The 24,779-nt window shown below is 38.3% G+C and overlaps 1 protein-coding gene and 1 non-coding gene across 4 annotated transcripts in view; both read left to right on the top strand.

Annotated features, from left to right (window-relative positions):
* The window catches only part of LOC126471526 (solute carrier family 22 member 7-like), a 218,620-nt gene that overhangs the window by 94,551 nt on the left and 99,290 nt on the right, over positions 1-24,779 (top strand). For all 3 annotated transcript variants that reach the window (XM_050099751.1, XM_050099749.1, XM_050099750.1), the window contains one exon: positions 12,328-12,485. In XM_050099751.1, coding sequence (XP_049955708.1) covers positions 12,328-12,485 — 158 coding nt within the window. The remainder of the gene's footprint in view (positions 1-12,327; positions 12,486-24,779) is intronic.
* Trnal-caa (transfer RNA leucine (anticodon CAA)) lies at positions 6,781-6,855 on the top strand. The gene has a single exon. It is a non-coding gene; the product is annotated as a tRNA-Leu (tRNA).

Raw genomic sequence — 24,779 nt, 5'->3', positions numbered from 1 at the left:
ATTTGCAGTTAGCAAAAAACTAACAGATGTTGTGAAACATCTCACTAATGAGATCTCAGGAACTGGACGTAATATAACTGTAGACTACTGGTTCACATCATTAGAATTAGCTGATTACTTGCTTCAAAAGAATCTTACTTTGGTAGGAGCTATGAGGAAGAATAAATCTGAGATTCCACCAGAGTTTATGCAAACAAAAATCAGGGAAATAAGAATAACACTGTTTGGATTTCAGAAAAACTCAACTTTAATGTCATATGTCACCAAGAAAAACAAGATGGTTCTGATACTATCCACAATGCATCATGATAATACAATTTATGCCACTTCTGGTTATAAGAAAAATACAGAAATGATAACATTTTATAATGCAACCAAATCAGGAGTTGATACTGTCAATCAGCTATGCGGCACCTACAATGTATCAAGAAACACCAACAGATTACCAATGGCGATTTTTTTAAATGACATGATGAACATTGCAGGTATAAATGCCCAAATAATATACCATGCAAACAACAGCAGTGCTCATGACCAGGTGCAGTGAGTTTCTGAAACTTCTGGCATGTAATCTAGCTGATGATTACTTGCGTTCACATTCCCAGTGCTTATCGCTGCCAAGAAATCTCAGACAAGATATTTAGAACCTTTTTCCAGATGCAGCTGCTGTCCAACCCACAGAAGAGGACCAAAGCTCAAAAAGACAGAGTTGCTGTGAATGTGGTCCTTCAAAAAACTGGTACACCAAGTACAGATGCTGCAGCTGTAAGAAATTTTTGTGTCACAACATGTGCAGCAAGTATACACTGACTGCTGAGAGTAGTGCTCACTGAATGTGATATTTCTGTTATAATTTGTACAACGCAATTTACTAGTAACATTTTCATACAAGGACTGTAATGCAAGTTTTTGAAAAGTGTATGATAGTTTTTCCCCTTTGTGATGAAAGGCATTAAAAATTATGTAATGTGACAGTCAACAGTTTTGTGATGCACATTTATACTTAAAAATAAGAAAAATAAAATATTTTCCATTGGTCATAATGTACTCATCTCTTTTAGAGTACTTGATTAGTGCTTTTACAAATATAAACTTGAACAGATTGAACTAAATGTACATTGTTGGCGAAATAATGCTTAAGGCATCTGAGAGATGCCACGCGACCTACAATGAAACGATATCCCACGCGACTACTGCAGGTTTTAACTGGTAGAAATGATGTGCACTGTTTCATGAGAGGGAAGTATTAACATGCACTAGAGCTACCAAAGCCCACCAAGAATTTTCTGGAAAGCTACATTTTATAATTTGGATATTTTGTTGAATCATATTATTTTCTAAAGTTGTACATTTTGCAGTGAGAAAAATCAGGACTATAAAATTATAACAGTAGATTTGGGAAAGGTTTAAATTTGAAGCTTGGAGCATTCTGGAATAACATTATTTTGAATACAGGTGTGTATTGAAACACAATATTTTTGGAAAAAGTAAAATACTTTGTTTGAAAAATAAGAACAAGGACCTTCAATCGAGGTATATCAATGTTACAGTGGAGAATTATTAAATGAGTTGAATTTTAATATTCACAGATGTTGTAACTCTAGGATATTTCCTTGAATAAAATATTTCTACATGGATTATTTACATTGTTATCATCAGCAGTCAGTAAATTATACTATGAACAATAACTTTAAAAAATAAAAAATAAAAAAAAATATTGGCATCAGGAGTGGTATAAGGACAATTAGAATTATCCTATCTCATGCTATTATACTTCAACTTGTGCATTAATTTAGTTTCATAAATACCTTATGCCACCTTCAATTCTCTGACTGGTCGCTACAAATCCTATGTTACTGTTATTCTCCTCATGGCACAAATGTATGCAATAAGCATAACATGTTATACTCACATTCAATCATCTTGTAGACAGTTGTTTAAAGAGTTCATTATTTCAACTACAACCTCACAGTACATATTTCATCTCATAAAATATATTGTAAATACTGCTTTAAATTTCAGAACATAATAATTAAAATCTCCTTTTTATTCTTCTTCTTCTTCCTTGCTTTATTGTTATAGGGATTATGGCAAAGTAACCGACAGTGGATGGTCAGGTATCCATCCTGATGCTGTGACTCCCCTCAGAATAGAATCTGTGTACCCCATTTGTCTGCATGAAGAGTAAATCTCATGTTCATATGTGAGAACACTTTCTAAATCGTGGCATAATGTGTATCTGAGGTAGGACAAGGGTTGTTGTTGTGGTCTTCAGTCCAGAGACTGGTTTGATGCAGCTCTCCATGCTACTCTATCCTGTGCAAGCTTCTTCATCTCCCAGTACCTACTGCAACCTACATCCTTCTGAATCTGTTTAGTGTATTCATATCTTGGTCTCCCTCTACGATTTTTACACTCCACACTGCCTTCCAATACTAAATTGGTGATCCCTTGATGCCTCAGAATATGCCCTACCAACCGATCCATTCTTCTAGTCAAGTTGTGCCATAAATTTCTCTTCTCTCCAATTCTATTCAATACCTCCTCATTGGTTATGTGAGCTACCCATCTAATTTTCAGCATTCCTCTGTAGCACCACATTTCATAAACTTCTATTCCCTTCTTGTCTAAACTATTTATCATCCATGTTTCACTTCCATACATGGCTACACTCCATACAAATACTTTCAGAAACGACTTCCTGACACTTAAATCTATACTCAATGTTAACAAATTTCTCTTCTTCAGAAACGGTTTCCTTGCCATTTTATATCCTCTCTACTTCGACCATCATCAGTTATTTTGCTTCCCAAATAGCAAAACTCTTTTACTACTTTGTGTCTCATTTCCTACCCACCCAATATTTATCTAGTTCAATGTGAGAATCTACCTGAAAAACCACATCCTGGCTGGCTGGCTCACCAGCCCTTGTCATTAACTCGTGAGGGGAATCCAGTCTGGGCAAGGCTCACTACAATAGTAGAAGATTAAAAGTACCTTCACTGTTCTTCATTAAAATTTTGTTTAGCTTGAAAATAAGTGAATAATGTTTCTACCAAACTTTTTAATCAGTTACCCAACATTAAATACCCGACACATAACAAAGTTGAATTTGAGAGTAAACTGTTAAATACCTCCTGGACAATTCCTTCTATTTTGTAGATGAATTTTCATTAGAAACTTGTAGCTTATTTAGTGCAAAGGTGTTATGGACTTACTTTTGTTATTAAAATAAATACTGTTTTCTGTTGTGTGAACACATCTGTACATTGCCAGTGTGCAGCCACACTTAACTACCAATTATGTTAATAGTCTGTAAACTAACTCACTCCACATAATTACAATATATCATACAAAATGGTAACATGAATAGAGCAGCAAAATTTGTGTTCCTTAGTTTGATTTCCAATCTTTCCATCACAAGATAATTATCTCTGGTTGTTCTGGTTATGTAAATACATTAAATTAATGTGAAATAATATTACTTTTTAGAAAATGTGTGAAATAAAATATAATCTCTGTTTCACAGGTAATAAACTAAGTAAGTGGTGTAGACTTTCCTATCAACTCTAGAACTTCAGCATTAGTACATAGATTATTAAAATCTTAATTTACTTCACTCTTGCTGAATCATCTTCAATTATGACTTTTTATATTCAAAATATGACACAGTGTTTAATGACACAAATAACTAGTATTTATTTTGTCAGTGGCTTGATAAGAAACTGCCAGAGACATACAGGTAAGCATAATTCATGTTGCCATTGGCTGCATGCCTACAGTGGTTCTCATTAACATCTCTGACAAGTACAATAACAATTCACTTGCTCTTGCAGCTATATACACATAAAAACATGCTCAGAGACAACATATAGATAGCCTACTGTACATAACAATAATTAAATTATCTATCTCTTTCTGTCACCCTTCACAAGAGAAAAATAAAACCCTTCTAACTTTCTTTACTTTATACTTCCCTGATTTCTTCAATTAATTCAAACAGTGGATGCATTACAGTAGTTAATATTGAAAGTTATCAGCTACTGGAAGAGCAAACAATATATAAAGCTGCTGAAAGACAGTGTAAGAATTCCCTGCTGAAAGACGAAATAATGCAAAAAAGTATAAAGATAACAAAATGGGTAATTGGTCCAAAAGGCTGTAATATGTAGATAGTCATTGGATTAGGAGATGCATAGTACCATTAAGAAAATCATGTGAATAAAACTCAGAACTGAAATGTGTTATCATGTCACCAGACTGCAGATGGAATTATTAACATGAAAAAATAGGTAACTTCAAATATTTTGATATCTGGAGGAGGACACATTAAAACAGAAAAATGGGATATGCAAGAACAACAATGGAAGATTCAAGAAACATGTTGTGTATTAGCAATTGTGAAGGCATTCTGATGGCTAAAAAGGTCTTAGCATGCTGTATAATCTGAAAATATTTTGTTTCTTAATTATAACTACAGGTGAGAAGCTATTACAATTAACCATGCATTTAATTATTAAATTCTTAAGATATAAAATGTCTAAATTCTAAAGGTATTCTGATGAAAGAGTAAAACTACCAACTTCCACAAACATCCTGAAATGTTTTACTGATCCCTCTCATTACCTGTATACTGCATTAGAGTCATCAAAAAATAGTGTTAGTTGAATTTAACTTGATAGGAATCAGAGAGATAGAAAGGGAGTTTCTGTAGCAGTTAATAAGGCAAAATGTGGGGGTAAAAATTCCACAGCATATTAACTGCTTATAAGGAAATACCAGGGACATATAGGACTGCATTCACAATTTAATAAAAGATGAAATATGATTATATGGCCTTACATCAGGAAATGGAGAAATTGTGAACACAGACAGATGAATATATGGCAGCTTATACATAGGGCCTATGATATACACAGGGTAATTCAGCTGCTGATATCAATGTCATTTATGTCATTTTATGCAACCTGCAGTGTTTTATCTGGTCTCCAAAAACCACATGAAAATAAAAATGAACAGGGCATTTAGGTAGAAAATTTAATTTATTAGGTTGCTACATAAGTGCATAGCATTTTTGTTTTGCATGTTGTTATTCCAGTTACTATGCCTTTTGTTTATTGATTGCCAACTTTTATTTATAGTTAAATGTTGCTATTTGAGTTTACATTCTATCATTTTGTCATGGTGAGTGAAGCTGTGGATACTAGAAAATAGTCCCAAGTGGAGAACTCAAAGCATTTCTGACATATTCTTCTTTTTGAGTTCAATAGAGGGGTTACAGCAGTGGAGGCAGCCATAAGCATTTGTGTCATGTGTACAGAAAATGTCACTGGACAGAGCATGGCACCAAAATGTTTTTCTTATTTTAAGTAGCACTGTTTTGGCATTAGGGGCTTTCCACATTCAGAAAGAGCTTCAGGGCTTGATAAAGATTGTTTACACACATTAATCCACAATTATCCATGCCACTGTACTTCATAACAGACAAATGTGATGAATTGTGATCATTCCACCATTGTGCAACATTTGCAGGCAACGAGAAAGATTCAAAAATCAGATGTAGGGGTACTGCATGCTCTAAACCAAAACCATAAAAATTAGGGAGTGCCCATATATGCATCTCTGCTTGCTTGTCATCAATTTGCTTGTGACTAGTGCTGACCATTCTCATTCTGTATCATTACTGATGATGAGAAATGATGCCTTTATGCTAACATAAGGCAAGAGAGGAATGGTTGAGCACAAACAAAGCAGCAACTCCCTGTACAATGACCTGCATGCATTTACAAAATACACTGAAGCACCAAAGAAACTGGCATAGATGTGTGTATTCAAATACAGAGATAAGTAAACATGCAGAATATGGCTCTGTGGTTAGCAATGCCTATATAAGACAACAAGTGTCTGGTGCAGTTGTTAGATTGGTTACTGTTGCTACAATGGCAGATTATCAAGATTTAAGAGAGTTTGAATGTGGTGTTGTAGTTGGCATATGAGCGATGATACACAGCATCTTCAAAGTAGTGATGAAATGTGGATTTTCACATATGACCATTTCATCAGTATACTGTGAATATCAGGAATCCAGTAAAACATCAAATCTCTGACATTGCTGTGGCTGGAAAAGGGTCCTGCAAGAATGGGACCAACGACAACTGAAGAGAACCCTTCAATGTGACAGAAGTGCAACCCTTCCACAAATTGGTGCAGATTTCAATGTTGGGCCATGAACAAGTGTGTGCATGCAAACCATTCAACGAAACATAATCAGTATGCACTGTCTGAGTTGAAGGCCCATTTGTGCACCCTTGATAACTGCACGACACAAAGCCTTTCACTTTGCTTGGGCTTGTCAATGCTGACAATGGACTGTTGATGACTGGAAACAAGTTGCCTGATTGTAAGAGTCTCATTTCAAATTGTATCAAGTGGATGGTGGTGTATAGGTATGGAGAAACCTCATAAATCCATGGACCCTACATGTCAGTAGGGGACTGTTCAAACTGGTGGTGGCTGTGTAATGGTGTGTGGCATGTGCAGTTGGAGTGATAAGGACCCTGATACACCTAGATACAACTCTGACAGGTGACACGTGTGTAAGCATCCTGTCTGATCACCTGCATCCATTCATATCCATTGTGCATTCTGAAGGACTGGGCAAGTCCAGCAGGACAGTGGGACACTCTCCTGCGAACCTTCTGCGAGAGCTTCTGCAAAGTTTGGAAGGTAGGAGACGAGGTACTGGCAGAAGTAAAGCTGTGAGGATGGGGCGTGAGTTGTGGTTGGGTAGCTCAGTCGGTAGAGCACTTGCCCGCAAAAGGCAAAGGTCCCGAGTTCGAGTCTCGGTCCGGCACACAGTTTTAATCTGCCAGGAAGTTTCATATCTGAGATGCCGTGCCAGCTGCTGTTCAGAAGAGATCTCAACCTCCTCATACTCTTATGAATTTGTGGATAGCGCTGCAGGATTCATGGTGTCAATTCCCTCCAGCACTACTTCAGACATTAGTAAAGTCCATGCTATGTCATGTTGCAGCACTTCTGCATGCTCACTGGGGCCCTACATGATATTAGGCAGGTGTACCAGTTTCTTTGGCTCTTCAGTGTAAAATGCCATGCATCTGGTGGAACAGTAGTCATGAGGCCTACTATGAATTGCTTACCTGAGGTGTAACCATCACTGCTGACATTTACTGTCAACAACTGAGATGTCTTGCAGATGCTATCCAAGAACAACGACCAGGCAAACTGCATGAAGTGATGCTACTCCATGAAATCGCCCGTCCCCTTTCTCCTACAGGGGAAAAAAAACTATACAGAAGTTGGGTTGGGAAGTCATTCCACACACACTTTATTCGCCTGATCTTACACTCTCAGATTTTCACCTTTTTCACACTGTATCAAACAACCTTTCCTTGCATATGAAAATGCACTGCAACATAGATCAACAAGTTATTTACCTCAAAACCATGTGATTTCTACAGTCACGGAATTGAAAAGTTACCCCAGATTGATAGACTGTTGAAAATAGTGAAGGAGAATATATTATTTATGACTAAAGTCACTGTCATGTGTCTCTGTTATGTTTAATAAACTTATGGAGGAATGCTACAAACTTATGCACCATCATGAGAGTTAAATATTGCACTGGGACACACTTTCACTAGAGGCCTTAGTTTTCGAGTTACTCGAGAAAAATGCACAAAATATGCATTCAAATTCACCTACACACCGTCACACACCTGCAATGGTCAGGATATTGGTATGTCGATCATGGCACTCCCTCCTACCTCTGCACAAAAATTTGCAATTTTACGAATTATTCACATTCAACCCTTTTCGGTGTTCATTGACTGGGCTTATTGTACCGACAGCTCAAGCAAGCACTTACAAATTGTGAAATTGACATTTGTGTAAATTTTTCCTAACAATTTTGTGAATTTTAACAGCGTACAATAAACAATAATGATGTATTCATCAGGCCTCTTGACTACAAGAATACTGTGCTTGTAAGGGTTAAGTTTGGATCAAATTGTCAGTGTAAGTAGTTTTAGCATAACATTTACAAAAGTTGTTTTTCTTTCATTATTCTCAAGGGCCTGTTTAAATCAAGAATTTTAATGGAGTAGTTGACTATGTTAGTGGCATAATTGCCCATAAATAGTGACCAAATATTATCAAATACTGGGAACAGATAATGCAGTCAGATATTTTTGTACAGTGATAGGAGGGTGTGCCACAAATAATATAATAGAAATCCTGACTAGTGAGGGATGAGTGTAGTGATGGAGGTGCATTTGAGGGTAACTTGTCTACATTTTTCTTGAATAATTCAAAAATCATGGCCCAGCGAAAATGTATCCCAGTACAAAATTTAACTACATTAAATTTCCTACAAGAAGATCCTGTTCATTCCTTCTATAGATCAGATAATTTGTGTGTAGCAATTCAGAGAATATGAAAATATTCCACGTGGGATTTGATCACCAGATATAACATTGTGGGTTTCATAAACTGAAATTGCTAATGGCAGTGGGATCACCCTGTATAACTATCATGCTGTGTTTATGTTCTACATCTACATCTACATTTGTACTCCACAAGCCACCCAATGGTGTGTAGCGGAGGGCAATTTACGTGCCACTGTCATTACCTCCCTTTCCTGTTCCAGTCGCGTATAGTTCGCGGGAAGAACGACTGCCGGAAAACCTCCATACGCGCTCGAATCTCTCTAATTTTACATTCGTGATCTCCTTGGGAGGTATAAGTAGGGGGAAGCAATATATTCGATACCTCATCCAGAAATGCACCCTCTCGAAACCTGGACAGCAAGCTACACCGCGATGCAGAGCGCCTTTCTTGCAGAGTCTGCCACTTGAGTTTGCTAAACATCTCCGTAACGCTATCATGCTTACCAAATATGCCTGTGATGAAACACACCACTCTTCTTTGGACCTTCTCTACCTCCTCCGTCAACCCGATCTGGTACGGATCCCACACTGATGAGCAATACTCAAGTATAGGTCGAACGAGTGTTTTGTAAGCCACCTCCTTTGTTGATGGACTACATTTTTTAAGAACTCCCCCAATGAATCTCAACCTGGTACCCGCCTTACCAACAGTTAATTTTATATGATCATTCCACTTCAAATTGTTTCGCACGCATACTCCCAGATATTTTACAGAAGTAACTGCTACCAGTGTTTGTTCCGCTATCATATAATCATACAATAAAGGATCCTTCTTTCTATGTATTCACAATACATTACATTTGTCTATGTTAAGGGTTAGTTGCTACTCCCTGCACCAAGTGCCTATCCGCTGCAGATCTTCCTGCATTTCGCTACAATTTTCTAATGCTGTTACTTCTCTGTATACTACAGCATTATCTGCGAAAAGCAGCATGGAACTTCCGACACTATCTACTAGGTCATTTATATATATTGTGAAAAGCAATGGTCCCATAACACTCCCCTGTGGCATGCCAAAGGTTACTTTAACATCTGTAGATGTCTCTCCATTGATAACAACATGCTGTGTTCTGTTTGCTAAAAACTCTTCAATCCAGCCACACAGCTGGTCTGATATTCCGTAGGCTCTTACTTTGTTTATCAGGCGACAGTGCGGAACTGTATCAAATGCCTTCCAGACGTCAAGGAAAATAGCATCTACCTGGGAGCCTGTATCTAATATTTTCTGGGTCTCATGAACAAATAAAGCGAGTTGGGTCTCACACGATCACTGTTTATGGAATCCATGTTGATTCCTACAGAGTAAATTCTGGGTTTCCAGAAATGACATGATACGCGAGCAAAAAACATGTTCTAAAATTCTACAACAGATCGACATCAGAGATATAGGTCTATAGTTTCGCGCATCTGGTCAACGACCCTTCTGGAAAACTGGGACTACCTGTGCTCTTTTCCAATCATTTGGAACCTTCCGTACTGCTAGAGACTTGCGGTACACGGCTGTTAGAAGGGGGACAAGTTCTTTCGCGTACTCTGTGTAGAATTGAATTGGTATCCCGTCAGGTCCAGTGGACTTTCTCTGTTGAGTGATTCCAGTTGCTTTTCTATTCCTTGGACACTTATTTCGATGTCAGCCATTTTTTCGTTTGTGCGAGGATTTAGAGAAGGAACTGCAGTGTGGTCTTCCTCTGTGAAACAGCTTTGGAAAAAGGTGTTTAGTATTTCAGCTTCACACGTGCCATCCTCTGTTTCAATGCCATCACCATTCCGGAGTGTCTGGATATGCTGTTTCGAGCCACTTACTGATTTAACGTAAGACCAGAACTTCCTAGGATTTTCTGTCAAGTCTGTACATAGAATTTTACTTTCGAATTCACTGAACGCTTCACGCAGAGCCCTCCTTATTCTGACTTTGACATCATTTAGCTTCTGTTTGTCAGAGAGGTTTTGGTTGAGTTTAAACTTGGAGTGAAGCTCTGTTTGCTTTCGCAGTAGTTTCCTAACTTTGTTGTTGAACCACAGTGGGTTTTTCCCGCCTCTCACAGTTTTACTTGGCTCGTACCTGTCTAAAATGCATTTTATGATTGCCTTGAACTTTTTCCGTAAACACTCAACATTGTCAGTGTCGGAACAGAAATTTTCATTTTGATCTGTTAGGTAGTCTGAAATCTGCCTTCTATTACTCTTGCTAAACAGATAAACCTTCCTTCCTTTTCTTATATTCCTATTTACTTCCATATTCAGGGATGCTGCAACGGCCTTATGATCACTGATTCCCTGTTCTGCACTTACAGAGTCGAAAAGTTCGGGTCTGTTTGTTATCAGTAGATCCAAGACGTTATCTCCATGAGTCGGTTCTCTGTTTAATTGCTCAAGGTAATTTTCGGATAGTGCACTCAGTATAATGTCACTCGATGCTCTGTGCTGAATGGTCCTTTTAATATTATAGATCAGCCTGAAACATGTGTCATCATTACTCCTTCAAAAGACTAAAGTATATATCTAAACATTTATTGTGCATATTAAAATGGTCTTTGTAGAACTCTGTAAAGGCAACAACAGAATTCTGTTCTGCGAAAATTTTAACACTTTTTTTTATACTAACTAGTGTAGTCATAGATAAATAGTAATTTCTACTTTTAATTTGTGTACCAGAGCTATATTCACAACAAAATTACTGAGACAACTATTGACAATGTGTTTATAAATTTGAAATAAAGAGACTAAAATGTTGGTAAATGTAATATACTAATTATCAGTTTTTGTTGATATAATTTTCAACTTAGCACAACAAAGTTAAGATCACAAGTTCATCATAGTTTGAAATTCCAGAAGGTCCTCTTCAATGAACATGTTCCAAAATATTTAAATGTAAAAAATGACCAAATCACCCTGTTTAAGATCTGTTTATAGAATTTGGCTGCATTAAAATTGGCATTATTTTGCAAGAACTGCAACTGTATAGTTCTGAATGTAGAATTAGTAACTGTTTCATGTTATGTTTAAATAATAGGAAGGATCGTATTAAACAGTACCCTCAGTTTTCACAGTTGGTGACAAATTATAACTGGAATTTCAATGTGTATTGGTTTTCTGTAGATATGCCATCATTTGGATCAGCCAAATACATGGTACATACAATTTTGAATCTCATGTTACGTTTATGATACAAGTACTGTGAGTATAACTGTTGATTATCATGATGAAATTGTCAAGAAGTTATCTTAAAGGGCATGTTTTCAATTTTTAATGTCATTTGGTGTAATATGTTATGATAATTTGCATGACGAAATGTACATTGACGATAATATGCAGTGGGCATCCTTTAACATCATGCAGCCAGCAGTTTAAGCAAATGGTACTTTTTTTAAAACAGATTTCCTAAATTAGAGAATGTGGTGTGATTTTAAATATGCTGTCAGAGAAGCAAAAGTTGTGGCTAGTCAACTCTGTACATATAACAGAGATGCCAATGTAATGAAAATTTAATTCAGTACAGAAATGAAATGAATAATCTATATTGGTCTTAAAATGGTAATATTTTAGTGGCTATACAAGATGTTGAAAACATCACTATTACTACTACTACTACTACTACTACTACTACTACTGGAATATTCATTTGGTTAAACTGATTCTTAATGTTGTAGTGTTTGTAGAAGATGTTTACTCTTCAAGTGACAATGTTATAGAGAGATCATATCAGCTGGCGATCCAAGTATTTTTTCCATATATTTAAATAAACCAGGCTCTTATTTTTTTATTTAAAGCAAAGTCTTATATTTTGGCAAAACATTGTTACTTCAGTATAAACTTGGTCATGCAGTTACATGTTCACAAAATGTACTTCTTTTTATAGGTTTGGTAGGAGAAAGCAATACATTTTCAGCACAAGTCTGGCAAGCATATGCCGAGGAGTGCTGCCATTTATAGTTTCTGTATATCCACTCTTTATTGCAGCTTCAGCAGTAGCTGCAGGAGCTGCAATGCCTGCTACAGAATCTGCCCTTGCTATTGGTGAGAACAAAATAATTATTCCAAATATTTATCTCATAAGACTGAGACATAAAAGATCTTACCCATACTCTAAGCTTTTCGCATTTTGTTTTTATTTAATTCTCTGTATAGTCTTATTCAGTGGTGTATCCAACCAATCATTCTGCTCCTGTCGAACCTCCCAATTGTTAGCCCATCTGACCTAATGAATTCTCAGGCTGACTGTGCACTGCAAAGGGAAAAAAACACAGACATCTTTTCACAAGCTCAGCCACCCACCAGCTTATTATCTGAACAGCACTGTGAAATGGGTTTGCTAGTTACTTTAGCCTGTTCTGTGTTGTGTTCTGCATCTGTTTTCAATGCATATCTTTGTAGTAACCAAGTAATACACAAAACCAATCCAAATAACACAAATATGGCTTTATTCATAGACCTCTGAATCCACAAATAATGAGACACAGAGCAACAGATGTAAGCAGTACATCTGGATGAACATAGAGTGAGTTATTCAGTGCTGCTCCATGCATGTATATGTGTGTGTCACTGGCAGATGGCACAGCAGAGACTCTGTTGCATGTGTACCTCCCACAGGCAACCTCCAGCAGCTGACCTGTGCTGATATTGTTGGCAGCCAACTCAAGCACACACATGCGGTGACACCACACTTGGCACACTCACACACAAGTGCACTAGTAGCAGGATACTGCACACCTCTCTCTTGTGCAACATGGGTGCTCAGGTAACAGATGAGACACTGATGGCCTGGTGAGAGAGACAGCCATCACATCTGGAGTGGCGGCAGCCAGTTGCTACAGAGGGGACTGGATGATGTGCCAAGCAGACACCAGAGCATAGGACCAGAGTGTGTGGGGATGCAAGCACACCCAAAGATGGAGGACATATGCAGCACCCTATGACAGCACTGGAGAGGAGGGTGCCATCACCATCTCTCTGTTGTCATCAGCAAGCAGCTCCCAGTGAGGAGATGGGGCTGGACCCACCGGCAATGATAGCTCAGACGATGATGGTGATGGACCAGTGGAGGGCACCTGACTGGAACAGCAGGCTGTGGCAACACATTGAGGTCAGAGATGGAGTGGCACACAGCACCAGGTAGCTAGCACTCCAGGGTGCCGCACATGGAGGAGGCAGCCAAAGTGATGGAGATGCTTCACAACAGATGACGATGGGCTTGAGGCAGAGGGTGACAGGGTAGTGTGCAGTGACAGGGCCCAAATCTGCAAACCAGTAGCTTCCAGTAGGAAGTAGGGATGCAACTGATCAAAGTTGCTTACCAGCAGCCCATCGGTCTTGTTGACATCCCAAAGATGGTGTTCCCAGCAGTGGACAACAGTGGCTGGTATCTACTTGGGCCGGTGACCAAAACCTTGCCCACACACTCGTGATCCCGGCATGAAATGGCCAGACAAACCTGACCACAGCAGGAGTGGTGCAGGCTGCAGAAGGTATGGAGGAGCTTGTGTAGCTGCCAGCGATGATGCAGCTCAGCTGGGCTCCACTTCCCCATAGGATGAAGCAATAGGTGCTCAGAAAATGGAGGAGTGTTGTCTCTCAAAGAATCCACAACAAAATTTTTCATTTGGGACTTGAACACATGCACTAGTCATTCTGCCTCACCATTTGATTGAGGGTGGAATGGTGGAGTTGTAACACGATGAATTCTGTGGTGGGAACAAAACAATTTAAAAGAGTGAGAAATGAACTGTGGCTAATTATCAGAAACTAAGGTACCAGGCAACCTCTCAATAGAAAAACCCTAAAAAGTGTATGAATTTTGATTTCAGCAACATTGATACACACCAGAGAATGTAAGGAAACCAGGAAAATGCATCCGCAACCAAGAGCCAATAGGAATTAAAGAAGGGACCATCAAAATCCACATGAATATATTCCTATGGCTGGCAGGGAGTTGGCCAAGGGAACAGGGATGCCTTGTGAACCAAGGAAGTAGGGGGGTTAAACAAGGAAACAAAGGGTTCATGGTCAGTAATAATTTGAAGCTTGGAGCCATACAAATAAACATGAAATTTCCAGAGAGCATAGATTATGGCAAGAGCTTCTTTTTCCACCTGAGAGTAATGCTGCTTTGCAGGAGTGAGAGATTTGGAGGTCAAAGCAACAGGTTGTCCAGAGTTGTTGACATATCGGTGTGCAAGGGCCATGCCAAGGCCATACTGTGAGGCTTCAGTCACCAAAACTGTATGCTCATCCAGAGAGAACATAGCTAAACAAGAGGCCAAGAGTAGTTTGTATTTCAACAATTGAAAAGCACATTCACAATACAGGCTCCAGCAAAAAGGTACATTCTTGCATAACAAAGTATGATATGGGTGGGCCAATGTTGCCACCCCAAGAAGGAATTTATGATATTAGGCTATCTTTCCTAGAAAGGCCTGAATCTACTTTGTGGATGAGGGATGAGGCATAGACATAACAGTGGAGATGTGGTCTGGCAGAGGGTGAACCCCATCTCAAAATAAATAATAGAAGGTTGAAAAAAATTGAGATTTTGTGAGATTACACTGTAAGCCTGTGGACTGTAAGACAGAAAACAAATTGAGCAAATTTGTAAATTTTTCAAGCGATCGAATGTGGAGGAGCCGATGACAACAATATTATCCACATAATTAATACAGCCTGGTACAGGCATAGTCAATTGCTCTAAAAATCGTTGGAAAACAGCAGAGGCACTAGCCACACCAGAAACAGGGGCAAATATTGATAGAGACCAAAAGGAGTATTCAGAACTAGAGCTATCGGAGACTCTTTGTCCACAGTAACCTGCAGATATACTTCAGACAAATCAATTTTGGAAAATTACTGCTCACCCAATATTTTCATCAGAAGTTCCTCCTGGTGTGGAAGAGTATATGTATTCATGATCAACTGTGCATTGACAGTAGTATTTAAGTCACCACAGAGGTGAAATTTCCCTGACATCTTCTGAACTACAACCAAACAACCATTCATTAGCCATAACAGGTTTCATCATCCCTTGAGACTTGTTTATCCAAATCTGCTTTGGCGTGATCTTTGAGAGCAACAGGATTATGATGCGCATGACAAAAATGAGGTTGAGTCATTGATTTCAAAGAAATATGAGCAGAAAAATTTGTAGCTCATCCTATATCTCTCAAAAATAAGTCCAGAAACTCCTCACACAGTGTTTCCAATTGAGAGTATGGTAGCTGATCAGATCCAAAGTGAACTGTGTCGGTGATAGAAAATCCAAATGCCTGAAATGCGTTCATCCCAAACAAGTTCTCAACACTGGCACCAACAAACCACCAAAATTGTAATGGAACGAACCATTCACTCGTAAGAGACAGATACTGTAATTTGTCCCAACAGCACAACGTTCTGTTTGTTATAGCTGATCAGCTTCCGCATGACCAGTGTCAATGGCAGTGAGCCTAATCTCACATAGGTTCAATAATTCGATAACGTCATTGCAGCACCTATGTCAACCTATAGCTGGAGCACGTGGCAAAAACACTTAACTTGATAAACAACTTGGGAGAAGTCACAAGCAGTAGAGTCACACAGTTTACGTCCATGTCCATATCCTGAGCAACCTTCGGTGAAGGACACTTGGAGGTGATATGGCCTTTCCTCTGGCAAGCATTACAAATAGCTTGGTGCTTAAGGCATGCCAAATATTCATGCGGGACAAAACAGAAAGGACAAGATGTCAATGGATAACACTGATGTCACGGCTGCTGGGGCTGGCCTTGGTCTGCTCAGTGGGGAGCCTGCATGTTTACCATTGCCACTGCTGCTTCTTCAAACAAGTTATCTGTCATCCTAGTGGGCACACTTTGTAACACTGCTGCTACACTACCCCAAACTGCAATTTGGTCACCTGCTGCCCAAGAAATTTCCAAAGATTGTGCTATTTGCAAAACTTCTGCCAAGGGGGATTTTCACAGAGTAAAGCCTTCTGGAACATTTTCTTGTCAGGAGGTAACAGATAATTGTGTCATGCACCTTAGGGTCTGCATAAGAGTCATTATGGATATCAGTATTAATTGACATGTATGGCTAAGGCCATGGATTTTGGCTGCCCTGGCCCTGTATGACTCTTTTGGTTTCTTGCAGCATCGGTAGACTTCAACTTGTGCCACTATGACATGCATTTGTTTGTCATGGTAGTTCAACAAAAAAAGCACACGTGATTGAAAGTAATAGCTGCCAGTTCTTGTAAAGCAGCAAACTGACACAGCACTTATACATTTTAGGTGTAATCCATGAGAAGAAGAAGGCCTTGCACAAATTAAAGTCTGTCATGCCAAAAGCCAGCTGTCTGAGTTTCTTTTTGTAAGCTTCCCAATCCTCAGCTGAATCATCATATAGAGGAAAAGTTGATGGATGGAGCAGTGGAATGGTGCCCTGTCTGTTGATGTAAGCTGATGAAGTGGTCACTGCCAAAATAAGCTGTTCAGTCAGGGTCAGCAGCACAGCGTCCACAATGACAACCTTTGATGAAATCATTCTTAAAGAATGGAAACTGTTCCAAACCTCTCACCAATCATTTAGTGACCAAGTAATACATGAAACCAATCCACGTAACACAACTAATTATATATATATATATATATATGAGATAGATCTGCATGTGATTATCTTCAGAAATTTTTTCCTTCAAACCATTCATAGCTGTTGCCTCTTATCATTCTATTATTTTTATGGCATTGTTATAAATGATTATATAGGATTTTGGAGATTAGATGTTCCTCTACCTGCAACACATGACTGCTATGTAAGTTACAAATCACTTGTTTTTCACACTCCACTCCTTCAAAAAACTGCCACGATCTAAATTTTGTTTTCACGTGTCTAAACATTATTTATTTTCTAATTTCAAATGAAATTATAGGATAAAATAGTTGTCCAGAAACTGCTTCATTCATTTCCTCATCGCCTTCTATGGCAACACCATATAGATACCATGAAGAAGCATATTATTTGGAAGCTCTGATTTACTCACTAGTTAATTGCATCAACTAATTAAATATACTCTGGCCAAATGACTGCCCACTTCCTCTGCTCAGGCTGGTGTTTGATTGCTTATCAGCTCTTACCAGTGTACCAGTTACAACCTGAGAGAGAGCACTACTTGAAATCTGCTGATGCTTGCCAGTTGACCAGATGTGCTGACTAGCTGTACAATGTTTATTACACTGAGTGTGCATTACATTACCTAATTAAAAGTACCCAGAAATCCTAATTTAATATGGAGTTGACCACTAGATGTCATGAGATGTGGACCCCTCCATATAAATGAGACATGGAGTATTGTGTTGTCAGTAGAAAAGCAGTAACAGCAGAATGAGTCTGTCAGGAAAGCCCAAAGACTTTGACAGTGAACTAGTAATTGGATGTCACCTGAGTAACAAATCCATCAGGGACATTTCAATCTAGTAATGCTGTTATCAGTATCCCCATGTTCTGATTCCACAACTGTTTGTTGAGTTAATGACAAACTGCTCCTGTTGCTAGTGAAAACTTTATTGAGTCCACTACTGATTTCAGCCTTTGTATTGGGCCAATTACAAGTGGTTCTGAAAACTGCTTTAATGCGATGGATGTATAAACCTTGCATGAAAAAAAAAAGAGAGAAAACAGAGTTTACCTATGACTAATATAAGTATAAAACTTACATTATGCTGTAGAAAAGTAACATCCAATGTTACATGCCCAATCGTATAATGACGAATGTGGGTGTGCCGAGATTATAAGGATTGTGAAATTAATTACATTATAAGTATCCTTTGGGGTTGTGAGGATGTATGTCTTGGGTATATTCAAAAAATCAATATTGCATGTTTTACAAATGAAAGACTAAAAATAGCTTTTTTGATTTAAAAAAAAGTGTAAAATAAAAAGTTTAAGATAGTTGCAGTGGATGGTGCATCCAAATCCAGTGTAGAATTTCATACTGTTGTACACAAAAGTTGGACCATAGAGAACTTTAGAGGTCATTAGCATAGTTTGGATGCATCATGGAGTACTTAAAGAACACGTTTATAAACTTGTAGATACAGCTATGAATTTGTGAATTAACTTTAAAGGAATTTATAAACATCCAGGCAGGTGGAAGATGTCCAACAAACAAGTGCTTTTAAGTGTGCATTGCTCATTGAGCAACTTTTGTTTGGATCTTTTAGGTGTGTGTAAACTTCTAATTCTTTGTATGAAGGATTACAAGGTTGTTTTCGATATTGTGCACTGTATGACACTCTTGTCTTTTACATGTTTCAAGTCCGAGTGTGGCCTCAGTTGCCTGACAGCAGTCATTTGTGTGTGTGTTGCATTTGCATGAGTGTGTGTTTATTGTCTCATTTTGATGAAGAGCTTACTGGCCAAAAGCTATTTTTGTGACAGTCTTTTTGTTGTGCCTATCTGTGACTCAGCATCTCTTCTAAATGGTGAGTAGCAAGTTTCCTTTTCACAATATTGTTACATCTTTCAAAGTCATTTTTCTTCCTGAATCATTCCACCCTGCTCAGTATGAAAAGGTCTTCTTCCATTCTGCAATAAACAGGCTCCTTACACTGCCACTACATTTAATAAAATAGAAAAGGAACTTAACTGGTTATGAAACACAGCCCAAAATATTGTCTATAACAGTATGATCATTGGTGAAAGTTTGTTTCACAATGTCTTAAAGGAATTCATCTGACACAGATTGAGTTGCTACATAAAAAACAATTTGCATTGCTTGCTTTCTATGGTCATGTCTCACGCAGGGTAAGTAACCTTTCTAGAAACATATTTTACACATTGCACATGAATCTCAACCTTCACTCTTAGGTGATTTAATACATGACATTAACATAACACAAGGCTTCCAGAATGAAGGCAAAAAAATGCAGTCATTGAGCAATGTACACTTAAAAGCACCAGCTTCTTGGACATCTGCCACCACATTATTGATAAATTCCTTTAAAGGTAATCTGCAAATTATAACCATACATAGAAGCTTGTAAATGTGCTCTGAAAGCAGTCCATGATGTGGCCAATCTACCCTGTCAGCCTCTTTTGGATGCTAGAAAACTTAATTCTACACCTGATTTGGATGCCCCATCCAGTGCAACCATTTTACACTTTTATTAAACCAAAAAAATCTATTTTTAGTCTTTTATTTGTAAAACGTGCAATATAGAAGTTTTTAATATATCGGGACATAAATCCTCTAAACCCTAAAGAATACTTATAATGTAATGAATTATATAATCTTTATTACCTTGACACACCCATGTTTCCCATGATATCATTGGACGTGTAACATTGGACATTATTAGTCTACAGCATAATGTAGGTTTTATACTTAAGTTATACATATTTAAGCCTTTTTTCATCTTCTATTATATACAATGTTTTTATATCTGTCACATTTGAGGCAGTTTTCAAAATCACTTGAAAATGGCCAAATATAAAGGCCAAAACCAATAGTGGACTCAGTAAAATTCTCAACAGCAGCTGAAGTAGTTTTTCATTAAGCCTTTAAAAGCTACCAAAGTTGTGTGTTGGTTATGTGATTATGAAGTGGAAATGCGATGGAACATCTGCAACTAAACCAATAACAGGTAGTCCTCATGTACTGATGGACAGGGATTGTCAAGCATTGAAGAGTATGGTTGTTGAGACATTCATATCGATATGATGTCACGAAACACCAATATTGCAGCAAACGCGCTTCCTGGTAGTGTAGTAATAGGGCATGCACCATGCCAAGAGATGATTTTAAGTTGGTGTGCAAGCATGAAAGAGGCAAGAGTGGACTCTTGGAGGGTAACTGGAAAAAGTCTAAGAGCAGTCATGGCCATGTGAATGCTGCATACCCACATTGACATAGATGGGTATGGAAAGACAGCAAGGCTAGCAGTCTGAAGCTGGTGAGAAATGGATATGTGTTTACACAGGAGGACATGGCATGTTGTTGCTGGCCTGGAGGTCATGTGTGGAGGAGCAAGTATGTTGTTGCTGTGGATTGTGGTGGCTGCCTTCATCCTCTGTCTGTTCAGATAAATAGTGAACTTCCATTTCTAACTGTTTTAAGCTTAGCTTCATTGTGCTGAGCTCAAATGAAACTCACAGACTGTGCACCAGCATAACAGCAACTCTCTGTGGAAGCTTATTAATCAACTAATATACTGAACTGAAGGGACTCGTACAGCACAAAAGTGTACTGGCCGACCTCATCTGTTGACTGACAGAGACTGCTGACAGTTGAAGAGGGTCGTAGTGTGTAATAGGCAGACATCTATCCAGACCATCACACAGGAAATCCAAACTGCATCATGATCCACTGCAAGTACTATGACAGTTAGGCGGGAGGTGAGAAAACTTGGATTTCATGATTGAGCGGCTGGTCATAAGCCACACACCTTGCTGCTAAGTGCCAAACAATGCCTCAGTTGGTGTAAGGAGCATAAACATTGGGCGATTGAAAGTGGAAAAACATTGTGTGGAGTGACAAATCATGGTACACAATGTGGCAATCTGATGGCAGGGTGTGGGTATGGCGAATGCTCTGTGAACATCATCTGCCAGCGTGTGTAGTGCCAACAGTAATATTCGGAGGTGGTAGTGTTATCGTGTGGTCATGTTTTTCACAGAGGAGGCTTGCAACCCTTGTTTTTTGCATGGCACTATCACAGCACAGGCCTACATTGATGTTTTAAGCACCTTCTTGCTTCCCACTGTTGAAGAGCAATTTGGGGATTGTGATTGCATCTTTCAACATGATTGAGCACCTGTTCATAATGCACAGCCTGTGACAGAATGGTTGAACATCAATAACATCCCTGTAATGGACTGGCCTGCACAGAGTCCTGACCTGAATCCTAGAGAACACCTTTTCGAACAACTACTTTGTACCAGGCCTCACCGACCGACATCGATACCTCTCCCCTGTGCAGCACTCCATGATGAATGGGCTGCCATTCCCCAAGAAACCTTCCAGCACCTGATTGAATGTATGCCTGCAAGAGTGGAAGCTGTCATCAAGGCTAAGGGTGGGTCAGCACCATATTGAATTCCAGCATTACTGATGGAGGGAACCATGAACTTGTAAGTCATTTTCAGCCAGGTGTCCAGATAATTTTGATCACATAGTGTACTTACAATTTCATCTGCAACAAATTGTCACAAAGAAGCACCTGTTGATACATGAGTGATTGCTTTGCCATGAGGCACATGGGTACACAGGTAGCGGAGGCTGTGTGGCATGGACTGGGCAGTTTTTTAGGTTAGAAGGCCTCAGGAAAGTACGGGGTGGGCTGCAATCTCAAAAGGTGCATGCCAAATACAGGACGTGCTTGGATCAAGGAACAGTCTGAATTGTAGTTGTAAGTTGTTGTAGTTGTGCTGGGAAAGTCCCTGAGCTTCAAGCGCTTATAGAAAGCACAGAAGCTGAAACCGTTATAGGTACAGAAAGCTGGCTAAAGCCTGAAATAAGTTCTGCAGAAATTTTTACGAAGTCTCAGACGGTGTTCAGGAAAGATAGAGTAGGCAGAATTGGTGGTGGAGTGTTTGTGTCTGTCAGTAGTGGTTTATCTTGTAGTGAAGTCGAAGTAGATACTCTGTGCGAATTGGTATGGGTGGAGGTTATACTTAACAGCCGAACTAAGTTAATAATTGGCTCCTTCTAATGACCCCCAGACTCCAATGATATAGTTGCGGAAAAGTTCAGAGAAAATTTGAGTCTTGTAACAAATAAATACCCCACTCATACGGTTATAGTTGGTGGGGACTTCAACCTTCCCTCGATATGTTGGCAAAAATACTTGTTCAAAACCGGTGGTAGGCAGAAAACATCTTCCGAGATTGTCCTAAATGCTTTCTCCGAAAATTATTTCGAGCAGTTAGTCCACGAACTCACACAAATTGTAAATGGTTGCGAAAACACACTTGACCTCTTAGCCACAAACAATCCAGAGTTGATAGAGAGCATCATGACTGATACAGGGATTAGTGATCACAAGGTCGTTGTAGCTAGGCTCAATACCGTTTCTTCCAAATCCACCAGAAACAAACGCAAAATAATTTTATTTAAAAAAGTGGATAAAGTGTCACTAGAAGCCTTCCTAAGAGACAATCTCCATTCCTTCCGAACTGACTATGCAAAGGTAGATGAGATGTGGCTCAAATTCAAAGATATAGTAGCAACAGCAATTGAGACATTCATACCTTGTAAATTGGTAAGAGATGGAACTGATCCCCCATGGTACACAAAACAGGTCCGAACTCTGTTGCAGAGGCAATGGAAAAAGCATGCGAAGTTCAGAACAACGCGAAATCCCGAAGATTGGCTAAAATTTACAGACGTGCAAAATTTGGCACGGACTTCAATGCGAGATGCCTTTAATTTGATTGATTGATTGATTGATTTCTTTATTAATACATGTAACAATTTACATTGTGTGGATTTCGTCAGCAAAATCATATACAATACAATATACCTACAATTATACACATAAAATTTGTATTTACACACATTTTTGAGGTATCTTAAATTAGTTTTATATCCTTGTGTAATTCGTAATTTTCTTATAGTACTGTACAATTTTTGATTCCATATTATAATTATTTCCTCATGTATTACAATGCAGGCTACTTTAATTACAAAACATGTTTTAATTCAGATAGTCCATTACTGCGTAATAACTTTTATTTAATAAAAAAAAATTTAGTTTTGTTTTGAACTGTCCGATTGTGTCAATATCTTTTATTTTTTGGGGTAATTTATTATATAATTTAACAGCATTGTACAACAAGCTCTGCTGAGTTTTAACTTTATTTTTCCTCTCTAGTTGCAGATTGTATTGGTTTCTAGTTTCATAGCTGTGTACTAAAGAATTTTTCATATAGCAGTCAATATTTTTTTTTACATACATAACACTTTGAAAAATGTATTCACGGGGGACAGTTAGGATTTCCAGCTTTTGGAAATGTTCAAGGCAGTGAGCCCTACTGCCACTCTTGGTTATTATACGAATTGCTCTTTTCTGTAATTTGAAAACTATTTGAATATTTTTACTGTTGACTCCCCAAAATATTATTCCATAGGTAATAACAGAGTGGGTATAAGAAAAATATACAGATCTGACACATGTAGTATCACAAACTGCAGTCAGAATTCTCAGAGCATAGCATGCTGTAGCGATTCTGTTACTAAGTATTTTAGTATGTTCTTCCCACTTTAACTGACTGTCAACATGCATACCAAGAAATTTTGTGTAGTCTACACATTCTATAGTTTCATTGTTTAACTTAAAGTTGTTATAGTGTGGTTTTTTGCAGACATAGAAGTTAACAGCATTTGTTTTTTTAAGATTTAGTGTTAGTTTATTATTGGATGCCCACTCACATACACTGTTTAGTGTTTGTTTGGCTTTTTCTTTTAGTGCATCTGGTGATTTGTCACTGATTAGAACATTTGAGTCATCTGCAAACAATATTGTTTCTCCATGCTTGATGCTCTGTGGGAAGTCGTTTATGTAAATGAGGAATAGTACTGGGCCAAGGACTCTACCCTGTGGGACACCTATATTTACATAATTTGGGTCTGAAGTATACTTTACAATATAGTTTGAGCAACTTGAAATATGTGAGATTTCAGTTATCTGTATTCTATTTTTTAGATATGACTGGAACCATTTGTTCACAAGTCCCCTTATTCCAAGTTCATCTAACTTATTTAACAATATGTTGTGGTCTACTGTATCAAACGCTTTAGTTAGATCAAGAAATATACCTGTTGTGTAGTTCCCTTTATCTAATGCTTCTAGAATGTGTTTTGTGAGGTGTGCTGTTGCTGATTCTGTGCTTTTTCCCTGATCGAAATCCAAACTGGTCAACAGATAGTAAATTGTATTTATTTAAACAATTCATTAGCCTATCTTTCATAATAGTTTCTAATATTTTTGCAAAGCATGATAGTAGAGAAATTGGCCTATAATTTTCAATTATTCCTGCATCACCTTTTTTGAAGAGAGGTAGTAATTTCGCATATTTTAAATAGTCTGGAAAGTAGCCCTGCTTGAAAGATTGATTTATAATATCAACTAAAGGTGGAAGTAGGCTCTTGATGCAGTCCTTAATTATAAAAATGGGGACTTCATCCAGACCAGCTGAGTTTTTGTTTCTCAGTTTGCGGACTGCTTTATAGACTTCTTCCTGTGTTGTAGGGAATAACACCATTGAGTGTGATACACCGTTATTTGGCTTTTTGACCTGAGGGGCTGTTAGAAAATTTTCCTGTAATTTTATTCCTATGCTACTAAA

This window comes from Schistocerca serialis, chromosome 3 (assembly GCF_023864345.2).
Source record: "Schistocerca serialis cubense isolate TAMUIC-IGC-003099 chromosome 3, iqSchSeri2.2, whole genome shotgun sequence".
In the NCBI taxonomy this organism is placed as follows: Eukaryota; Metazoa; Arthropoda; class Insecta; order Orthoptera; family Acrididae; genus Schistocerca; species Schistocerca serialis.
This window is presented reverse-complemented; position numbering and strand designations above follow the sequence as displayed.